The sequence below is a fragment of the Centroberyx affinis genome, unplaced genomic scaffold, assembly GCF_046629955.1.
Source record: "Centroberyx affinis isolate AG114_WGS23_722 - 3 ecotype Tasmania unplaced genomic scaffold, CSIRO-AGI_Caff_v1 ptg006044l_1, whole genome shotgun sequence".
Lineage (NCBI taxonomy): Eukaryota > Metazoa > Chordata > Actinopteri > Beryciformes > Berycidae > Centroberyx > Centroberyx affinis.
Genome location: NW_027283071.1, coordinates 96,564 through 113,924, shown reverse-complemented (window position 1 = coordinate 113,924; position 17,361 = coordinate 96,564). Strand labels below are relative to the sequence as shown.

Genomic DNA, 17,361 nt, shown 5'->3' with positions numbered 1-17,361 from the left:
CTCTGCCTCACTTATCTGAAGTCTACAATTAGGTGGATGCAATTCACAATTTTTTGTTGACAAGGTGGATACTGTTCCCCCCTCCGTCCCCCATCACATCCCCCTCTGGTTATACGCTATCCTTCAAGTAGCAGTCCAGTTCCTCTCAGTCTTGTAGTAGAAAACTCACATGGGAAATGTTTGGAGATATTTACACCACCATTCAAATAGCTGCCTCAGGGTGTGAGCAAACACAACACAGAGAGAGAGAGACAGCAAGTCAGGCCTTTCAGTCAGAGCCACCCCAAAGGCCTGCATTTAGCTGTTTGACAAATTTGGCTTCACACTCAGGTTTCATTCACTGTGCCACTCCCACACCTGTGGGAGGAGCTTGATAGCCGCTGTGCCCAATTGGCTTGTGGGAACTTTGTAAGAAAGGGTGCATTATTCATAAGGCAGTAGGTAGGAGCATCCAATCGCACTGGAAGAAACGGCCTATTGAGTGCATATTCATGATGCAGTGGTGCTTGCTCCCACCCCCCTGGCTAAGGAGAGAGTCAGAGGTCTTTTTGTGAGAGACTTTGTGTGTATGTATCTATGAGTGTGTGTGTATGTGTGTGTGTGTGTGTGGGTGTGGATAGGTGCATTGGGCTTTTCAGGAGCTCCTGTGTTCTCAGGGGCAGGCTGTAGGGCTGGGTTACACCTCTCTCTCTCTCTCTTCCTCTCTCTTTCATTCCATCCCCACCCCCCCTCATCCCTCCATCCATCCCTCCCCACTCAGCACTCTGCTCCTGAGTGGATTTCTTCAGGGCTGTGCACATAGCCCCCATCCCCCTCCTTTTTCGGAAGAGCTCTCGCCCCACCAGTTCCGTGCCGTGCCGGCCTGGAAAGGAGTGAGGGAGCGGAAAGAGGAGAGAGAAGAGAGGATTCGGCGTACCGAGGAGAGAGGGACAGCAGACAGGGACCATGGCCGCTCTCTCTGCCTTGCTGAAGAGCTGGGTGATACTGCAGACCCTGTGCCTGGCTCTGGCCCAAGTGGTGAGTGGACAGGGGGGAGGTTGAGACCTGCTCTCCTCAGGCTTAGCTGTTCTTTTCTGGGGTTCAGGGGGAGATCAGGCCCCTGGAGAGGGCCAGCAGGCACTGGATGTCCTGTTAGTGGGGGTAATGTTATGGGTTGCAAGTGCATGATCTCTTGATGTTGGTTGAAATGATCAAAATGCAGGAGGTTGACTTGGACTATTGGCTACACATAGAAATCTGTGTGGTGGCCTCCTGTCTTTATTGCATGCATGTAGAAGAAAGATGAGCCTGAAATAGCATTTCTGCAATGGATACAAAATGAAACATGACTATCACCTGTGGACTATCATCCGCATCGCATGTGGACTACCCTCATATCTCTTTTGAGGGTTTGACGGAGGAGCGCAGAGGAAGCATGGATTTATCAATACCTGGGTTAATTTTTTTTTTACCTGGAATACTGTTTTTTCTTGACGAATGAATGAAAAGTTTAGGATTTTTCACTTTTTCATGGGCAAAATCAAGACAGCAGCCATGGCAGAGATGAAAATCAGTCAGGGAGCCACACAGACACACACGTACACACACACACTGCACATACACACACACACACACACACACACACTTTTTCTCCTGAGTGTGAAAGCCCCTGTTCAAACAGAAACACACAGAGAATGTCTAACCTGAAGATTCACACCTACATGCTCTCTACTGGGCTTCCACCACTTTTCACTGTGTCAAGGATACATTTTTTTCAAGAATTCAAGAATTTTTTCAAGAATTCAAGGTTGGATTGAGGATTGCCTGTTATCACCTGATGGACTGACTGATCCAGTGAGATGAGCCATTATTCCAAGAGGCTGATGGGACGGTGGGATGGGGGGGGGGGGGGGGGATATGTGGAGCAGTGCTGGTAAACACAGCCAGTCTCATGACCCCTCCCTCCGACATTCCTCCTCAGTCCTCCCCCTTTACCCCCTTCCTCCCCACAGTTTATTTGATATTGTGCCCATTGTTTCCAGCAATTTCCAAACCTGTCAATTCTGCAAGACCGCAAGATTTTCCCTATTTCAGCTTCATTTTCATGTTTGTTGTGATCATTTCGGGAAAGTTGTAGTCAATGCTTCTGAAATGTAACACAATGCAGTGGATTTCCCTCCGTGCTGTAGGTCTTTGACGATAATGACATTTGATTTAGGTTTGCCCTTGATCAGATGAAAAATTTATTCAGAATATTCCTAAATATATACTATCAACTAATTGATTGGTATCCAGAAATCCCTACAGTGTGTCCAGGAAATCTAAGACCATTTGAATACTTAAACAATATTACATTGTTCCTCAGAAACACCTGCTTCATGGATTTATTGTTATGTTGGGATTTATAACACACACTTTTAAAATAAACTAACCTTTAACATTAACCCTAATATTCCTATAGGGACATATAGTGTGTCTGTGGCACTAAATACTGAGTATGTACTAACCTTATCGTACCTTATGGTATTATTTCCTATGGTATCACTGAAATATTTCTGTAATTGCTATGGGATATTATACATAGCTTATTGTCTTGTTGTGATATGTGTACAATTTATTAATGGATTACTATAGTTATTTTTCGTAATGATACTTGACAGTCAAAAAATTATTTCATTATGCATGTGTTTCAGCATCTTATTCTTCCTTTCTTTCAGAGGGGTCCACCTGGACCTCAGGGCCAGGCCGGCCCGCCAGGCCCTTCTGGCACCCCCGGGTCCGACGGCATTGATGTGAGTATCTACACCGGTCTGCCCAACAGGTTGTCACAAAGACCGTCATTGTGCAAGAGAAATACCAACCGGGTGCTACTCTGCAGTACCGCAGTCTTAGCACCAGAGGGCGCTGCAAATGAAAACACACTGGCACAAAAGAGCTCTGTTCCCAGCAGAGAGAGGGGTCTTTGAGAAGGGGCCTGTGGCTCCGTCCTGGGAGTGGGTTTGGGCTAGTGTCGCAGAAATCTGATACATTTGAGATATTCTTAGGGTTAACTGGAGACAGGTTTTATAAACATGCTGAGAATCCAGGCTGCTGGGCTAGTGGAGCAGGAAACAAACTGTTTGCCAAAGGGGGGATTTTCTGACTCACGTTCCTCATGTTCTGTTGCCCAATTCAAAATCGGATTTGATGCTAGATGCTTAGATTATCTTAGATTTTAGAAAAAATTATGCCTGAAACACATACAGTGCATTTCCCATATATATGAATGTTGTGCATTTTGACTTGTGACTGATCAAGTGCTTATCAGAGGTAAGTGCTGAGCTGCAGGCAGCCTCCAGGCTGAGTGTGATGCCACCAGAGTGCAGCTGGGATAATGCAGTTCATTACTGACCCTTTCAACTCAGATATTCTTAACTCCTCACTTACCAACTCCCATGGCAACAAATAATGCTGCTTGATGCATGGAGGCAGAGCCTGCCCTCCAGTTTCTATCATCTCATTGCCATGAGAAGGCAGGAGAAGGGGAGTGGGGGTGGGGTGTCAACCTGAACTGGAATCCAGCCTTTGTAATGAAAACCTAAACGCCACCTAAAGTTTGGTGTCACGATATTCACTGGAAACGCGTGTCTCTCTGCCCTTGATGGCTGGGCTTTTACAGGAAGAACATGGATATATTGTTGTATTATGCATTTATGCAGAGCTACCATCTGAATAGCAGCACAACATTGTCCTGTTAATGTTTGAGATCTGAAAAGAGCAGTTGTACGTGGAGGCTTATAATAAACCTGATGTGTTTCAGTTAGAGCTACACAATGGTTTTCTGTGGGGAGAACACGGTGAAGGAAACTGCATATTGACTTCTGTCTGCTGAAAAAAATAGTAGCAATGGAAGACATTTCAAGTGATATCCAGTGGTTACATCAGCAGAGAGCACATGGACAAAGGGAATACAAATGAGTGTTATGAATTTGTCATGTTATCTTTTGATTTGTTATGTCATCTGTCCCATTCCTACATTGTGTAAAATTACTGATCACCAAAGAAAAAGGGTTAACATCTCCACTCTGTCTCTCTCCTCAGGGAGACAAAGGACCCCCTGGCCCTCCTGGTCCACTAGTAAGTTCTCTCTGCACTGTTTATAAATTTTTATTCGGTAAGAATTTATGTTTCCGATACTTGTCCAAGGTTTTTGTTTATGACAATAGTGCGTGTCTGCCTGCAGGGACAGAAGGGAGAGCCAGGTGAGGCAGGTCCTGATGGAACGCCAGGAGAGAATGGCATTGATGTAAGTCCACAGAGTGTTTGAGTGTGTGTGGTGTGTGTGTGTGTGTGTGTGTGTGTACGTGTGTGTGTGTGTGTGTGTGTGTGTGTGTGTGTGTGTGTGTGTGTGTGTGTGTGTGTGTGTGTATGTGTGTGTGTGTGTGTGTGAGAGAGAGAGAGAGAGAGAGAGATGGTGATGTGAGTGCATGCAAATGAGTTTGAAGAAAAAAATCCCCTCTATCTCTCTCCTTAGCTCTATAATTCTTTTCCTATCACTTCTTTCTTACACTCATTGTAAGCTAAATGGCTAAAATGTACACTGAATGTATAAAATATTAGGGAGACTTACTCTTCTCATGAAAAACATTGATGAAGTGAATCCAGGTAGAAGCCATTATCCCTTATTGATTCCCCTTAATCTATATCAATCACAAAGGAGGAGATGGAGATAAAGAGAAGCAGACGAGTTAGAGAAGGATTTTGAAGCTTTGAAGATAATTGAGATGTGAATTATGCAAAAAGGGCTGCAACTCAATATCAGGAAGATATATAATATTTTGTTCATTCAGTGTAAATGCCAGTGTATCAGTGAAACACTATCCTGTTTAGGTGATTTACATTCAAATGATGCCGGTGCACCTGTTTTGAGGGCAATTGTACCATTGTATGTTGCTGCCTCAGTCTTAATCAGGGGGGAATTGAGTCTCAAAGCCCTGTGGTCACATGCTAACAGAAACACACACACACACACACATGCATTCCTCAGGGATTTAGCCAGTAATCCGTCCTGGAATCTCAATCGCTACTTTACTTCCTAATTACTTACAAGAACGGTGTCAACTTCGATCAAGTGTATTATTAGCGCTATTGTAATGTGAATTCAGGTCACACGTAGCCTGTGGAAAGCACAGTAGTAACTGATATCTTCCTTTTCATCCTCTCCAATATTTTTTCCCTCCTCTCCCTTGACATCTACCTCTCTGCCTGCCTGCATCTTCCCCTCTCTGCCTACAGGGTTTGATCGGAGCAAAGGGCGATCGGGGTGCTATCGGGAGTCCTGGGCCTAAGGCAAGCGTCTGCTTTTACCTCATAGGATAATTATCACAAATGGACCGTAGTGCTGCTATCATGTGGAAACCCTGCAACTTCAACATTAGTGTTTATCATCAGGGACCCAGTGGTTAGAGCATCTCTCCCGTAACAGAAAGGTCTCAGGTTCACTCCCTGCAAACGCTATATATCCTACAAGGTGTCCTTGAGCATGACACTGAACCCCTACCTGCTCACTCATTGTAAGTCACTCTGGATCAGAGAATCAACTGAATACCCAAAAATGCAAAACCTCATTGCAAAAAACATCAGACAATAAGGCTAATTGGTGGTGGTTAATTGCTGAAATTCTAGAGATTTTCATCCAAAACAATACATTGTTCGCTTACCACTATTAGCATAAAACATTGAAGCTCATATCAATGAATTCCATCCCTGAATGATATGCTCCAGATAAATATTATCTGTTATCTGCGAATGTAACAGGTCACTACCATACTCATATTGTTGTGTGTTGTGTTCTATAGGGTCAGCCTGGACCAAGTGGTGAGCCTGGCCCTCCTGTAAGTAAAACATTTTATACTATATGACCACTTTGCCACTGTATAAATCCAAAGTATGATGATTTATTAGACAATACAGTACCCAATGCTACAGGCTGACTTTAACATTGTTGTCAGTTTTATGTTGTTTACATGTTGTAAACCCAGCTGGTCTCATAAGGCAACCTCCCAAGTTCCAGTTTCTTTCTGCCTGAATGCCTGACCAGCTGTGCCCCTTATTGGTTTGAGTTCACCCGGTTGTGGCGTTTGGTTTCTAACGGCTGGCATAGGCTGTATCCCATTGATAATTCTTGAAAAAGAAGAAGTGTTATCATCAACCTCTTTTTTGTGCATATTATCATTTAAAATGGCATTAAATGGGACCACTGCCTTCATGCACACCAACAAATGGATGTCCAATAGATTCACTACCACACAATAAGCATCCCCACACATCGCCTGCACCACAGACTATCACCACTAGGCGGTGCTGTGTGTCCATGTATGAGATACCAGCCAATATGTTCAAACATTAAGACTGGAGTCACCCAATGTCACGGTTGAATGCAACACTATTAGTTAAATCCTTTGTTTAGCATTAGCAGCCGTTCTGTCCGGGGGGTGTACTTGTACATCAAGCTGCCTCATGCTACACAGGCTGAAGATAGGCTCCTGCGCTGTGGGCTGCTCTGCCTCCAAGAAGGCTTACTTACTTAATTACTTTGTTTAGAATTCATTTCAAGCAAAAGACACAGCAAACACAAACTGATTGCTGTCTGTGTCTCTGCTCGACTGGAGCACCGTTTGCCTCGCACTCCGACACTGTACGCACGCATTATTGAATTACTGCTGCGATTATTAATTTGCCTTACCAAATGTTAATTGATACTTTGATGGATTGGTTCCACTTGTTATACAGTGATTTAACCCCTTGTCCCCTCTGCCCACACAGGGACCTGGCCTTCCAGGACTGGCTGTAAGTAGCTTGTATGGTCTAATACATTTATGCCTTATCATTTAATGGCTTTGCTTTAAGATACGAAAATAATTTTGGGGCTTGTGGAAAGTCCACTTACAGATTATTTTTTTTCCCAATGTTGGATGCCAGCGTCTCCCATGTTCTCTCTCTCACTCTCTCTCTCTCTCACTCTCTCCGTTTCTATAGGGTGCTCCTGGGCCAATTGGTCTTCCTGGTGAGATTGGACCAACTGGACTAAAGGTGGGCAGTTTATTACACTACCAGTGTATTATGAACATGTTATACACTGCCAGACTCCATCAACTTATTCAGCTTCTTCCTAACTTCTTTCCTTCCTCTGCTTCTCCCAGGGTATCATGGGACCACCTGGACCTCCAGGACTTCCCGGGCCTCCTGGCAAGGCAGTAAGTGTCCACTCAAGTCTGGGTGTCCTGGAACTATCTCAGCAGTAAGGTCATCTGTCTCCTGTTTCTTATATAATGAAAATGTACTTGGTGCTAAAATGCCTTGGGAAAACCTGGCCTTGAGGGATATAAGCTCATCCAAACTTTTAAAGGGTAAATTAAAGTAGTAATTCATGACATTTTCATGTAAATAAAAGTCAATTTTGCTACAGTATATTGACGACTGATATACAGTAACACAACAGCGATTCAAGCTATACCCAGGTCATAGCTTTTACATTTGCTGCTCTAAACGGCCGGTGTCTTTCCCGAGAAAAATCCTCCTCTGAACAGACAAAGAAAAGAGCGCCACCTACACAAACTCAAACTTCATCAACAGAAAATCCAAGGAAGAGGAAGAGGGGTACTGGACACACTGTTTGATTGACAGGCGATCTCTGGGAGGAGCAGTGCAGAAACACCACAGCAATGGCCGTTCAGCACCGAAGATGTTGCCAAAATCAAAGACACACAAATCCCGTGGATAAATCTATTTCAGATGAGTGATGATAGTCTTTAGGGAGAGATTGGCGAGATTAGCCGCGAGAAGAGTGAGAGATTAGTGAGTTACCAGGAGTTCACTGGGCTTAATAAAGCATACTTACCCGTCAATCTATTTGAAACTGACTCACTGTATATTGGCGAAGAGGATGACAGTGTACCTACTCTCTGTAACAGTAAACCCACGTCCTCAACTGCCATTGCAACACTTATCCATGGCATGTAAAAGTGCGCTCAATAGAACCAAGAGCCACTAACATGTTTTCAAAATGTGCTGTATGATAGCAAAACCCCTACAGCCAAAGCTCACTCTCTCTTGTGTGGGTCCCCACAGGCAGTGAGTGGTGAAATACCACAAACAACTCTGAGTGGTACACTTTCTAGCCTATTTTTTGGTGGTGTATGTACTCTCCAGTGTGCATCTCTGAGTGGTTCCAGGAAGGGGGGCGGCTTCATTGAGAGTGATGTTCCCGGCCCAGGGGAGTGTATTTGTTTAGCTTTAGTGCTGTCCTAGGGTAAATAAACTCCCATTAGATCAGTGGGCTGTCTCATCTGACTGTAGCTGGAATACATCAGCCCCTGTAGAGATACTTTACTTTCTAACTCAATCTATAAACAGATAGAGAGAAAGATGGAGGGAGAGATAGAGACAGAGAGAGAGAGTGCTGGCTCAGCTTGGGAGTGCTGAGCCAACCTGTCTGCCTGCTCTGACCGTGTGACTTTCTCCATCTGTCTGTCTGTCTATCTGTCTATCTATCTATCCATCTATCTATCTAAACTGTCTAGGGTCCTCCAGGGAAGTTCCTTGGTGGAGAAGAGGGCAGTGCAGACTTCCAGGTAAGATAAGCCGATTTCTCTTTTCCTGTCCGTCTATTTGCACTGCTTCACCTTTGATAATCCGTGTGTTTCCTTTCCCCCGACAACAGTGTCCACTTAACTGTCCAGCAGGACCTAAGGGCCCCCAGGGACTGCAGGGAGTCAAGGTGAGGAGTCTGTCTGTCTTTGTCACCTTGAAGGAATTAGCGTATGAACAGTATTGTTTTATTCAGCATCATTGATTGATTATGTTGCATTATGAAATTGTGATGTCACCATATTGACTGAGTGTTTGTCCTCCAGGGACACAAAGGACGTGGCGGTGTTCTCGGAGAGCCTGGTAGCATAGGAATAACGGTGAGCTGCACAGTCTCGATCAATTTTTTGTGTCTGCCTGTGCCGGCCCTAGGAACGGACACACACACACACACACAAACACACACACACACACACACATACACTTGCACACGGTCTTGCACACTCACCCACCATTCAGGACCAGCAGAGGCAGGGATTAGCTCTAATGAAGCCCCCCGAGGCACATGACTGGCACTAATCTGGCTGCGATTAGTCAGGCCTGGCCCTGGCCCTGCAGTCAGCATGCAGCGAGCCAGATGAAAGCGGTGGTGAAGAGCCAGGTACATGAAGGGGAGGATGAGAGAGTCAGGGTTAGCACAGCCCTCTCACCTCGTATGTATTAAGCAGAGCTAATGAGCATGCAGTGGGCTCCGAGAGAGCGGCTAGCCGAGCCCCAGGAATTAGCCTCTGATCTTCCCACACTAGGAGCCTTCTGGCAGTGCTTAGACACTCAGAAAACACTCAACGCATGAAGTTAAACGCACCACTCCTCCAGGCAGGCCGGCATTTTAGAAGACCTGGCTGGATTCAAGGTTGCACTCTGTACAGCAGCTCTCTTTTCTCTTTCTTATAGACGGCTTGTTCAGGCTGTTTACATTCGCACTAGCTGTTCAAACTAAAGCACAGATAACTGTATCACCGATGATAATGTGATGCCAAAGATTCAACAGCAGTGCCACTATCAGGTTTATCTTTAGGACTCCACTGAACCTACTGAGAATTTGTGTTGTACCCTCAAACAGATTATCGCAAAGTTTCTCGGGCCAAACTGTGTAGACATTTACACAACAACAAGGAGACTTCCTCTACCTAATGCAAATGTGCAGAATGTTGCTGATAGCAGGCACCTGTTCTGCACAGAGCGGCACAGAATGAGAATGACTGATCAACCTGTTCTTTTCCTTCCTCCACCAGGGCCCCAAGGGAGAATTGGGCATCTCCGGGGAACAGGGCATCCCAGGACCGCCGGTACACAGATAATTGTCTAGCTTTCACTTTTTGTTTACAACTGGAACATTTTGAAACAGTGGCTAATATTCTGCTGTTCTGACTGAAGCTTTGGTACACTATCATCAACAGAACCTAGTGTTAGGCCGGTCAGGGTCAAGGGTCTCTCTCATCCTTGTTTTTCCCTACCTTCTTCTCAGGGTCCAATGGGTCTGAGGGGCTATCCAGGAATGATGGGCCCCAAGGGGGAGGCAGTGAGTACCACCCTTTCTTTGCTTCATAGTTTTTTCTTTCACATTCGCATATCGCATTTTCTTTTGTCCTCGTCCTCTTTTGGAACAACCCCATTCTCATTCCTAGATGAGCGCCAAGGAGGCACAGCTAGACCTGCCCCCGCTATACAAACACCATCCATTACCAGCAATGGGGACATATGGAAATGATGCTAACACAAATCTCTCCCCTCCTCTAATGAGTTGGGGTTGTCTGGGTCCACGGTGCCTCCATCTGTAGTTAATGATCCGCTGTAGCCATCCGTCTTACTGTTAACATTAGCCGCGTTAGCCAAGTTAGCGCCCAGGCTTAGTGCCAAAGCAACAGTGGCTGGCTCTCCGTGTAGCTCCCATTAGCGAAGTGAGTTAAGCGCTAATTACCCCTTTATCACAATGAATAGTTGGCTACCGTGACTTAGCATCCTCCCTGATCTAAAGTGATTGATAGCGCTTTTTGTTTTTCCTTAGGGGCCTCGTGGTTACAAGGGCATCACGGGACCCGCCGGCATTCCTGGGCCCCCAGTAAGTGCTACACACACACACACACACACACTCAGAGCCTCACTTACTCACAGAAAAGCAGATACGCACACAAACACCTTCGACTCTCTCTGTTGTTTACAGGGTGAGGAGGGACCTCAGGGACCACCTGGAGAAGCGGGAGACAAGGGAGACACAGTAAGCGACTCCAAAAAAATCCCTCTAGTTTATTTCCTTCAAGGTTATTCTGACAGCTGTGGGGTAGAAAGAGAGATGAAACTACAGCTTCTCTCAATACTTGAATGGGGACGATGACCCTGATATAGATTATGAAGGCAGTGATGATGATTTGGTTTTCTTCCGCAGGGCGGCCGAGGCATCCAGGGCCCGCAGGGTGCAGTTGGCAAAAAGGGAGAGAATGTGAGTGAACACACTGTTGTCAACCGTTATTGTGGTGTTTTTCTTCTGTTTGCCAAATGAAAGCCACTGACTCATCTGCCTGCTTTTTCAGGGCCTGCCTGGTATTGATGGAAAAGATGGCACACCTGGCATTCCTGGGATCAAGGTAAGGGCTGCCAGCCGCGATGACGGGGACGATAATAACTTCAATTTCAGCAAAACTGGGAATTTATTCTTCCTCTCTGTCTGCAGGGCGGCCCAGGGCAGGCTGGGATGCCTGGTCCTCCCGGTCATCAGGGAGCAGCAGTGAGTAATCCGTGTATGTGTGTGTGTGTGTGTGGGGAGGAGGGAGTGTGAGTGTGTGTCTGCGTGAGGATGTTTAGCGATGCTACTAAAGGCACATGCAAATAAGCCCGTCTGTAAATGCTTATTGTCACTCAGACCACGTAGGGGGTCAATCTGTTCTCCTCCCCAATCCAACACAGCCACAGCAGAGGCAGGGAAACAGGGCGAAGCAGCCTGTAAATTTTGGTATGTTTGTTTTCTGGGCAGTCATCCAGGTTAACAGTGACCCCCTGACCCAAGCTGTTTTAGAATTTAAACCACCTTGAAATGGCACTCTCCCTCCCACTGCGAGTGATTTATCACAATCAAACCACTGTGTGTGTGTGTGTATGTTTGTGTGTGTGTGTGTGCACCTCTGTGTGCGTTATCCTGACTAAGGGGTAATGGAGCATGAGATGCACACTTTGCTGTGTGGTCATAGCAGTGACACTAACACTGCTGCAAACTCAAACACCATAACTTAGCCTGCTTTATGTCTTGTACCAAGATACACACACACACACACACACACACACACACACACACACACATATCACTGCAAGGCAACCTGCTGCAAGCTATATGGCAAATGCTCACAAACCAGCACACACATACTACTATCCACTTTCTTTACCACTAATATTTTCAGACATGCATTTCAAACATATTAAATAATTTGTGCTCGCCATACTGACAGACTACAAGATAACTGTGGTCCTCAGTACTTTTACTCTTCTTCATTCTGTCATTAGGGATTGCCTGGCAGCCCTGGGACAAAGGGTGGAGCCGGAGCAAAGGTAAGCCTTTGACCAACTCATAATCCTCCCTGTGACATTGATCCTTTATTGTTCTTTTTTTTCACATTTATATTTTTCTCTCTCTGTCTTCAGGGGGAGCCTGGAGCCAGGGGTCATGTTGGCATGCAAGGCGCTCCTGGACCTCAGGTAACACACATACTGTACATACAGTATATACAAAATATGTATATTCCCATGCATTAAAAGTGTGCCTGTGTATATTATACACTTATTGTGGTTGTATGACTGCACTTTCCTTGCTTTCTGCTAGGGTGAGCCTGGTCTTCCTGGTGAGGCTGGTATGGAAGGAGTTCCTGGACCCAAGGTAAGGATCCAGAATTATTTCATGAAAACCCACACTAACAACTGCTGCTGTAAACCAGTGATACTAATCTCACCTGACTTCTCCAGGGTGACAGGGGCCAGAGGGGAGCGGTCGGCCCACAGGGAGTCGTCGGCAAGCCCGTGAGTTATTTCTCTTCGTTTCTGCGTCTTCACAAACACATTCTGGTATCTGGAACTGCACTTTCCAATATTACGCATCTCTGCCTTCAGTAACCATTTCCGATATCTGCTAACAGGGAGGAAAAGGAGAGAGAGGACCCATTGGTGTCCCAGGGGCTCAGGGCCTTACTGGAACCAAGGGAGACAAGGTGTGTCTGCGCGTGTGTGTGTGTACATGGGCAAATGCATACATTGCTTTGTTGTATCATGTATTTGTGTGTGTACATGTGTGTGTAAATTGTTCCCTGTATCTGAGCATACTTCATACTGATTCAGTTACACAGATTTATCCATTGGGGGCAGTGTTTACCCGTGAATACATTCCACATAAATCCACAGCAAATTACTGAATTTACATGGAGTCTAAGCAATATAAATGATAATCTTAGCGTCCTCATCTCACTTGTTTTAGAGATGAAACCACATCTTTCTTACTTTGTGATCTCTGGTGTCACTGGCTTGAGTCAATATTTTGTCCTTGTTTTTGTTTTTTTTAAGCATTTTATATTAGAGATTTTAGCACATTTACATGTATGACTCAGCCCGTCTCTCTTTCCAGGGATTCCAAGGAAAAGTTGGGGCAAAGGGAGACTTTGTGAGTAGCAAATCTGCACTTTTAAACTTTAGATTGTGCGAGACTTATCTCACACACCATGTTGTACCTCGGCTCCGTGCCAACAAATTCCTTCGTCAGTCAACCTTCTCTCTCCCCATCTTTATCAATCTCCCTCTGACTCTTTTTTAGGGTGACCCTGGTGTCGAGGGATTGGCTGGTGAGAAAGGCGAAAAGGTAAAAAAAAAAAAAGGGTTACTGCACAACCTAAAACCATTTTCAAGAACCGTAAAAGTGTAGGAATTTACAAAGCACTTTAACTTGCAGGCTTTAGATAAGGAGGTTTAAAAACTTGCTTCTGAAGGCATCAAAGCATAGTGGCATATAGGAGAAAATTCTATAATCACACCCGTAAAAGACCAAAAGGAAGTCTGTTTTTTGAATTTGCATTCAAATCCTCATAATAATCCAGATGGCAAATGAGCTATTTACATGACAGTGAAGCAATGATGCAAGTTGGATCTTTGAAGCAGCATTTTTTGGCATTCATTTGCAATATTCACTCTTCAATTGTCTCTCTGAGGCAGAAATGATAGATGGTTGTGATGAATGCAAAAGTGACTGATTCTCTCCCTCCATTGACAGGGTTTGTCTGGTGAACCCGGACCCAAAGGACAGGTGAGCAACAAAAAACACACTTCAGCTTCCCACACCCTTCTTTCCTTCCGTCCTTCCTTCCTTCCTACACCCTTCCTTCCTGCATCTTCATCGCTTTAACTTGTATCTTATTTTTACCTTCCACCTATTCATCTTTTTCCTCTGCCGTCTTTCTGAGGTAGAACTCTCCATAAAATCCACTCTTCCTTTCTCCCCCTCTCTTCACAGCAAGGAGTGAGGGGTGACCCCGGACACAACGGCCCCACGGGAGACCCGGGTAAACCGGGAGACCTGGGACCGCCAGGCCTGCCCGGCCCTAGGGGACTCAACGGAGAGCGAGGAGTACCAGGCATGCCGGGCATTCAGGGGCCGACGGTGAGCTCCGCTGACTCCCGATCACATGAAATTGCCTCATAATGGAACATATATGAACATACTGCGTATTGATTGATGCGTTCGATGAGTTTGTGAAGACATGACATGACTGTTTATTGGGCGAGAGCACAGCCTGAGACGTTGATCGGTCTGTTTAAGATGCTCAACTTGTCCTTTCTCTCTCCAGGGACGGGATGCGTCTGACCAGCATATCATCGAAGTGGTGTTAAAGATGTTGCAGGGTGAGCGACTGGCCCTGAATATCCACCTTTGATGTCCACAGGGGAGATTAGATGAGCTCATTTCCCGATCCCACTTTCATCTCCTGAGCAATCAGTTGGCCATCACCAGAGGTAATTTAATCTAAATCATTTTCCGCAGTAAAATAATGTGTCTGCTATCTCTCCTTTCTCAGAGAGGCTAGCAGCAGTGGCGGTGAGCGCTAAGAGGGCTGTGCTCGGCGGAGCTGGTGTAATGGGACCTCCTGGCCCACCCGGACCTCCGGGGGCCCCCGGCCCTCAGGGGCCACACGGCCTCACCGGGGCCCGCGGCATCCCCGGCATAATCGGAGGGCCCGGTCAGATTGGAAACACAGGACTCAAAGGTAGAGACAAAGGGCACAGACTGAAGTATCGGGACATTTTACATAATCATATTAGGAATTCACAGTTGGATGTTAACCCGTAGTCTAATGTCTTCCCCAGGAAAGAGAGGGCTGAAGGGAGAAAGAGGAGATCCTGGCAAACCCCACCCAGGGGCACCCGGACCTCCAGGAATACCAGGTAAGAGCAGAAGACTCCCACAGCTGCCAACCACGGGATTCTATGAGGTTTTATTCTCAGATATGGTCCATTAAGTGTTAAAAAAAAACAATGGCAGATACAACTGACCAAAGGTTGAGAAGAGGACAATAAGAAGCTGAGAAACTTGGCATTACAGCTGTTGTTATAAACCACCATGGTAGTGCCACAGGGGAGCCTGCTCAAAGGCATTTTAAAAGCATCATTAACTTCAGTCATTTAACAGATGCTCTTGAATGTGAATGTAATAGGAATGCAACAGTACACACATATTCAAACAGTGGCAAACACCCACACACACACACAAACAAAAATATATGTATACATATGTGTGTGTAATTGCATTCCAGAGAGATATGCACTATTTGAAAACTGTGACACCCACTCTGATTGCCAACATGAAACTCGGTGTTGAATAGTAATGAAGCTGTTAGTTATTTAGAGCATGTTACTTACAGAATAGCAAGTAACATGTTAGAGGATATAATGATCTGTGCATCATCAGGTAATGTTTTTTTTATTTCCAAAAAAATAAATGGAAATCAATCACATGCACACACACGCCAATACACACAAAAACAGACAATCATCCTAGTTAAAATCAAACAAACCGGAACCCTTTCCCTCCTCAGGACCTCCCGGTATCGACGGCGTGGCTCGGGACGGCAGGCCCGGTGAGAGAGGACCTCAGGGATCAGCCGGAGAAGCCGGTCGCCCCGGCAAGGCGGGCCCTTCGGGTCTCCCGGGGTACTGCGAGGCGGCGATGTGCCTGGCCGCGTCGGCGTACACTTCCCCCCGACTACAGGAGGCCGGAAGGATCAAAGGACCCAACGTCTAGAGACCTTTCTCTCCATCAGCAGCTCACAACACCTGGGAGAAAGAGAGAGAGAGAGAGAGAAAGAGAGGAAAAGAGAGAAATCGAGGGAGAGAGAGAGAGACCACTCTTCTCAGTTGGACAACATCAAGAGCGAGGGGTGGGGGGTTGGAGGGCAATATCACGATGACTGGGCGTTGCCCCCCCTTCCTGAAACTGACAACCTTAAGTTCTGACGGGTGGGCCGTACTCCGATCTTAAGCCCCCCCCGCATCGCCATGACAACAGCAGCTCACAGCCACCCACATCCTCCTGAATTCTCTAGTGGACTGGATGATGTCAGCGTCAGTCACATCCAAATATCCCACCCCCTCCTCCAGCAGTGAGAGAGGGACAGATTTCTATTGCATTTCCCTGTCACCCACCACACCAGCAGTATGTATGAGCTGAGAGGAGCAGAACACCCGCTCTGAGCCCGGTGAAAGGTGTCTGTCTTACATACCGTGGTCACTTTAAATGGTATGGTTTTATGTATGCAATATTATGTTTGAGATATGTTTTTTGAAGTTAAAATGCCCTTGCCTACCCCGCCACATCACACCTGATGCCTTAAAAATGTACAAAAAGGACCAATAAATGATTGCTATCTGAATCTACACTCAGTACTGTACTGTACCTTTGTAAGATGTGGTGTTGAACCCTTTCATCTGTAAGCTTGAGTGAAAATCCCTGTTTTTACCTCATGTGTACATTGCCCCCCCACCCCCCACCCCCCTTTTCTACCCAAGTCTCATTTTAGAAACTAACGACTAGCTTTATCTCTTCCTCTTGTTGCCTGGCAACAGCATATCCCGATGGGCACTCCCATCTCCCACAATGCAGTGCTGTAAATCTTTGTAAATGTGTGTTGATTATTATGTAGAGAAAAACGAATGGGTTACGATATGCACCGACAAAAATCCTGTGTTAATGAATTCAATCAGTAATAAAAAGTTCCTACAGAAATAACCGCTTTTTCCAAAGCTAATCAGTCACAGTCAGAATGTGCTTCCTATGCCACTGTCAACTTTCCACAGGGTGTCAACGCTTTTCTAAGATAACTGATTTTTTTCATTAACAGAAGCTATTTATTGTTCTTTATATGAATCATCTGTAAAGAAAGAGTTTTTTTCTTTTTTTCCTGGCTGTTCAGGTTATCCCGAACAAATAAAGAGGAACCTTTTGTAAAATCCAATGTTCTTCTGTATCATGTGGGGAATGGAAAAAAAAAAACAAGTCTCAGCTCACCTCCTTTGGCTCCCTATCATTTCATTTCTCCTATCCTGAATCTTTGGCAGTATCAGTTCAATTATCTATTGCTGCGTGTAATAAAATCTCCTGCTCCCGAAGCTGCGGACGCTCAGCTTTTGTCCACATTCTTGCACCACCAAGGCCAAGAGTTCCCATGATATACAGGGATAAATAATTGTACCAATGTATGCACACACACGCATACACACACTTCTTGCAAA

General features: G+C 45.6%; 1 protein-coding gene across 1 annotated transcript; it reads left to right on the top strand.

Moving 5' to 3' along the window:
- Nucleotides 1-800: 800 nt before the first annotated feature.
- Nucleotides 801-17,169, top strand: col9a2 (procollagen, type IX, alpha 2). The gene is made up of 32 exons (XM_071512050.1): nucleotides 801-1,017; nucleotides 2,697-2,771; nucleotides 4,060-4,095; nucleotides 4,202-4,264; nucleotides 5,254-5,307; nucleotides 5,817-5,852; nucleotides 6,784-6,807; nucleotides 6,997-7,050; nucleotides 7,161-7,214; nucleotides 8,541-8,591; nucleotides 8,681-8,737; nucleotides 8,874-8,927; nucleotides 9,843-9,896; nucleotides 10,076-10,129; nucleotides 10,616-10,669; nucleotides 10,772-10,825; nucleotides 10,994-11,047; nucleotides 11,139-11,192; nucleotides 11,279-11,332; nucleotides 12,103-12,147; nucleotides 12,241-12,294; nucleotides 12,419-12,472; nucleotides 12,559-12,612; nucleotides 12,729-12,800; nucleotides 13,211-13,246; nucleotides 13,397-13,441; nucleotides 13,850-13,882; nucleotides 14,090-14,236; nucleotides 14,424-14,478; nucleotides 14,652-14,840; nucleotides 14,941-15,018; nucleotides 15,669-17,169. Exons 1-32 carry the CDS (start codon nucleotides 946-948, stop codon nucleotides 15,872-15,874), a joined length of 2,076 nt encoding a protein of 691 aa, XP_071368151.1. The 5' UTR covers nucleotides 801-945; the 3' UTR covers nucleotides 15,875-17,169.
- Nucleotides 17,170-17,361: the final 192 nt, after the last annotated feature.

Bases quoted from the DNA above. Each gene is read 5' to 3' on its own strand.
- col9a2 (XM_071512050.1), top strand. From the start codon at position 946: ATGGCCGCTCTCTCTGCCTTGCTGAAGAGCTGGGTGATACTGCAGACC. The intron at 5,308-5,816 runs GCAAGCGTCTGC...TGTGTTCTATAG, and splicing joins TCGGGAGTCCTGGGCCTAAG to GGTCAGCCTGGACCAAGTGG. The intron at 8,592-8,680 runs GTAAGATAAGCC...CCCCGACAACAG, and splicing joins AGGGCAGTGCAGACTTCCAG to TGTCCACTTAACTGTCCAGC.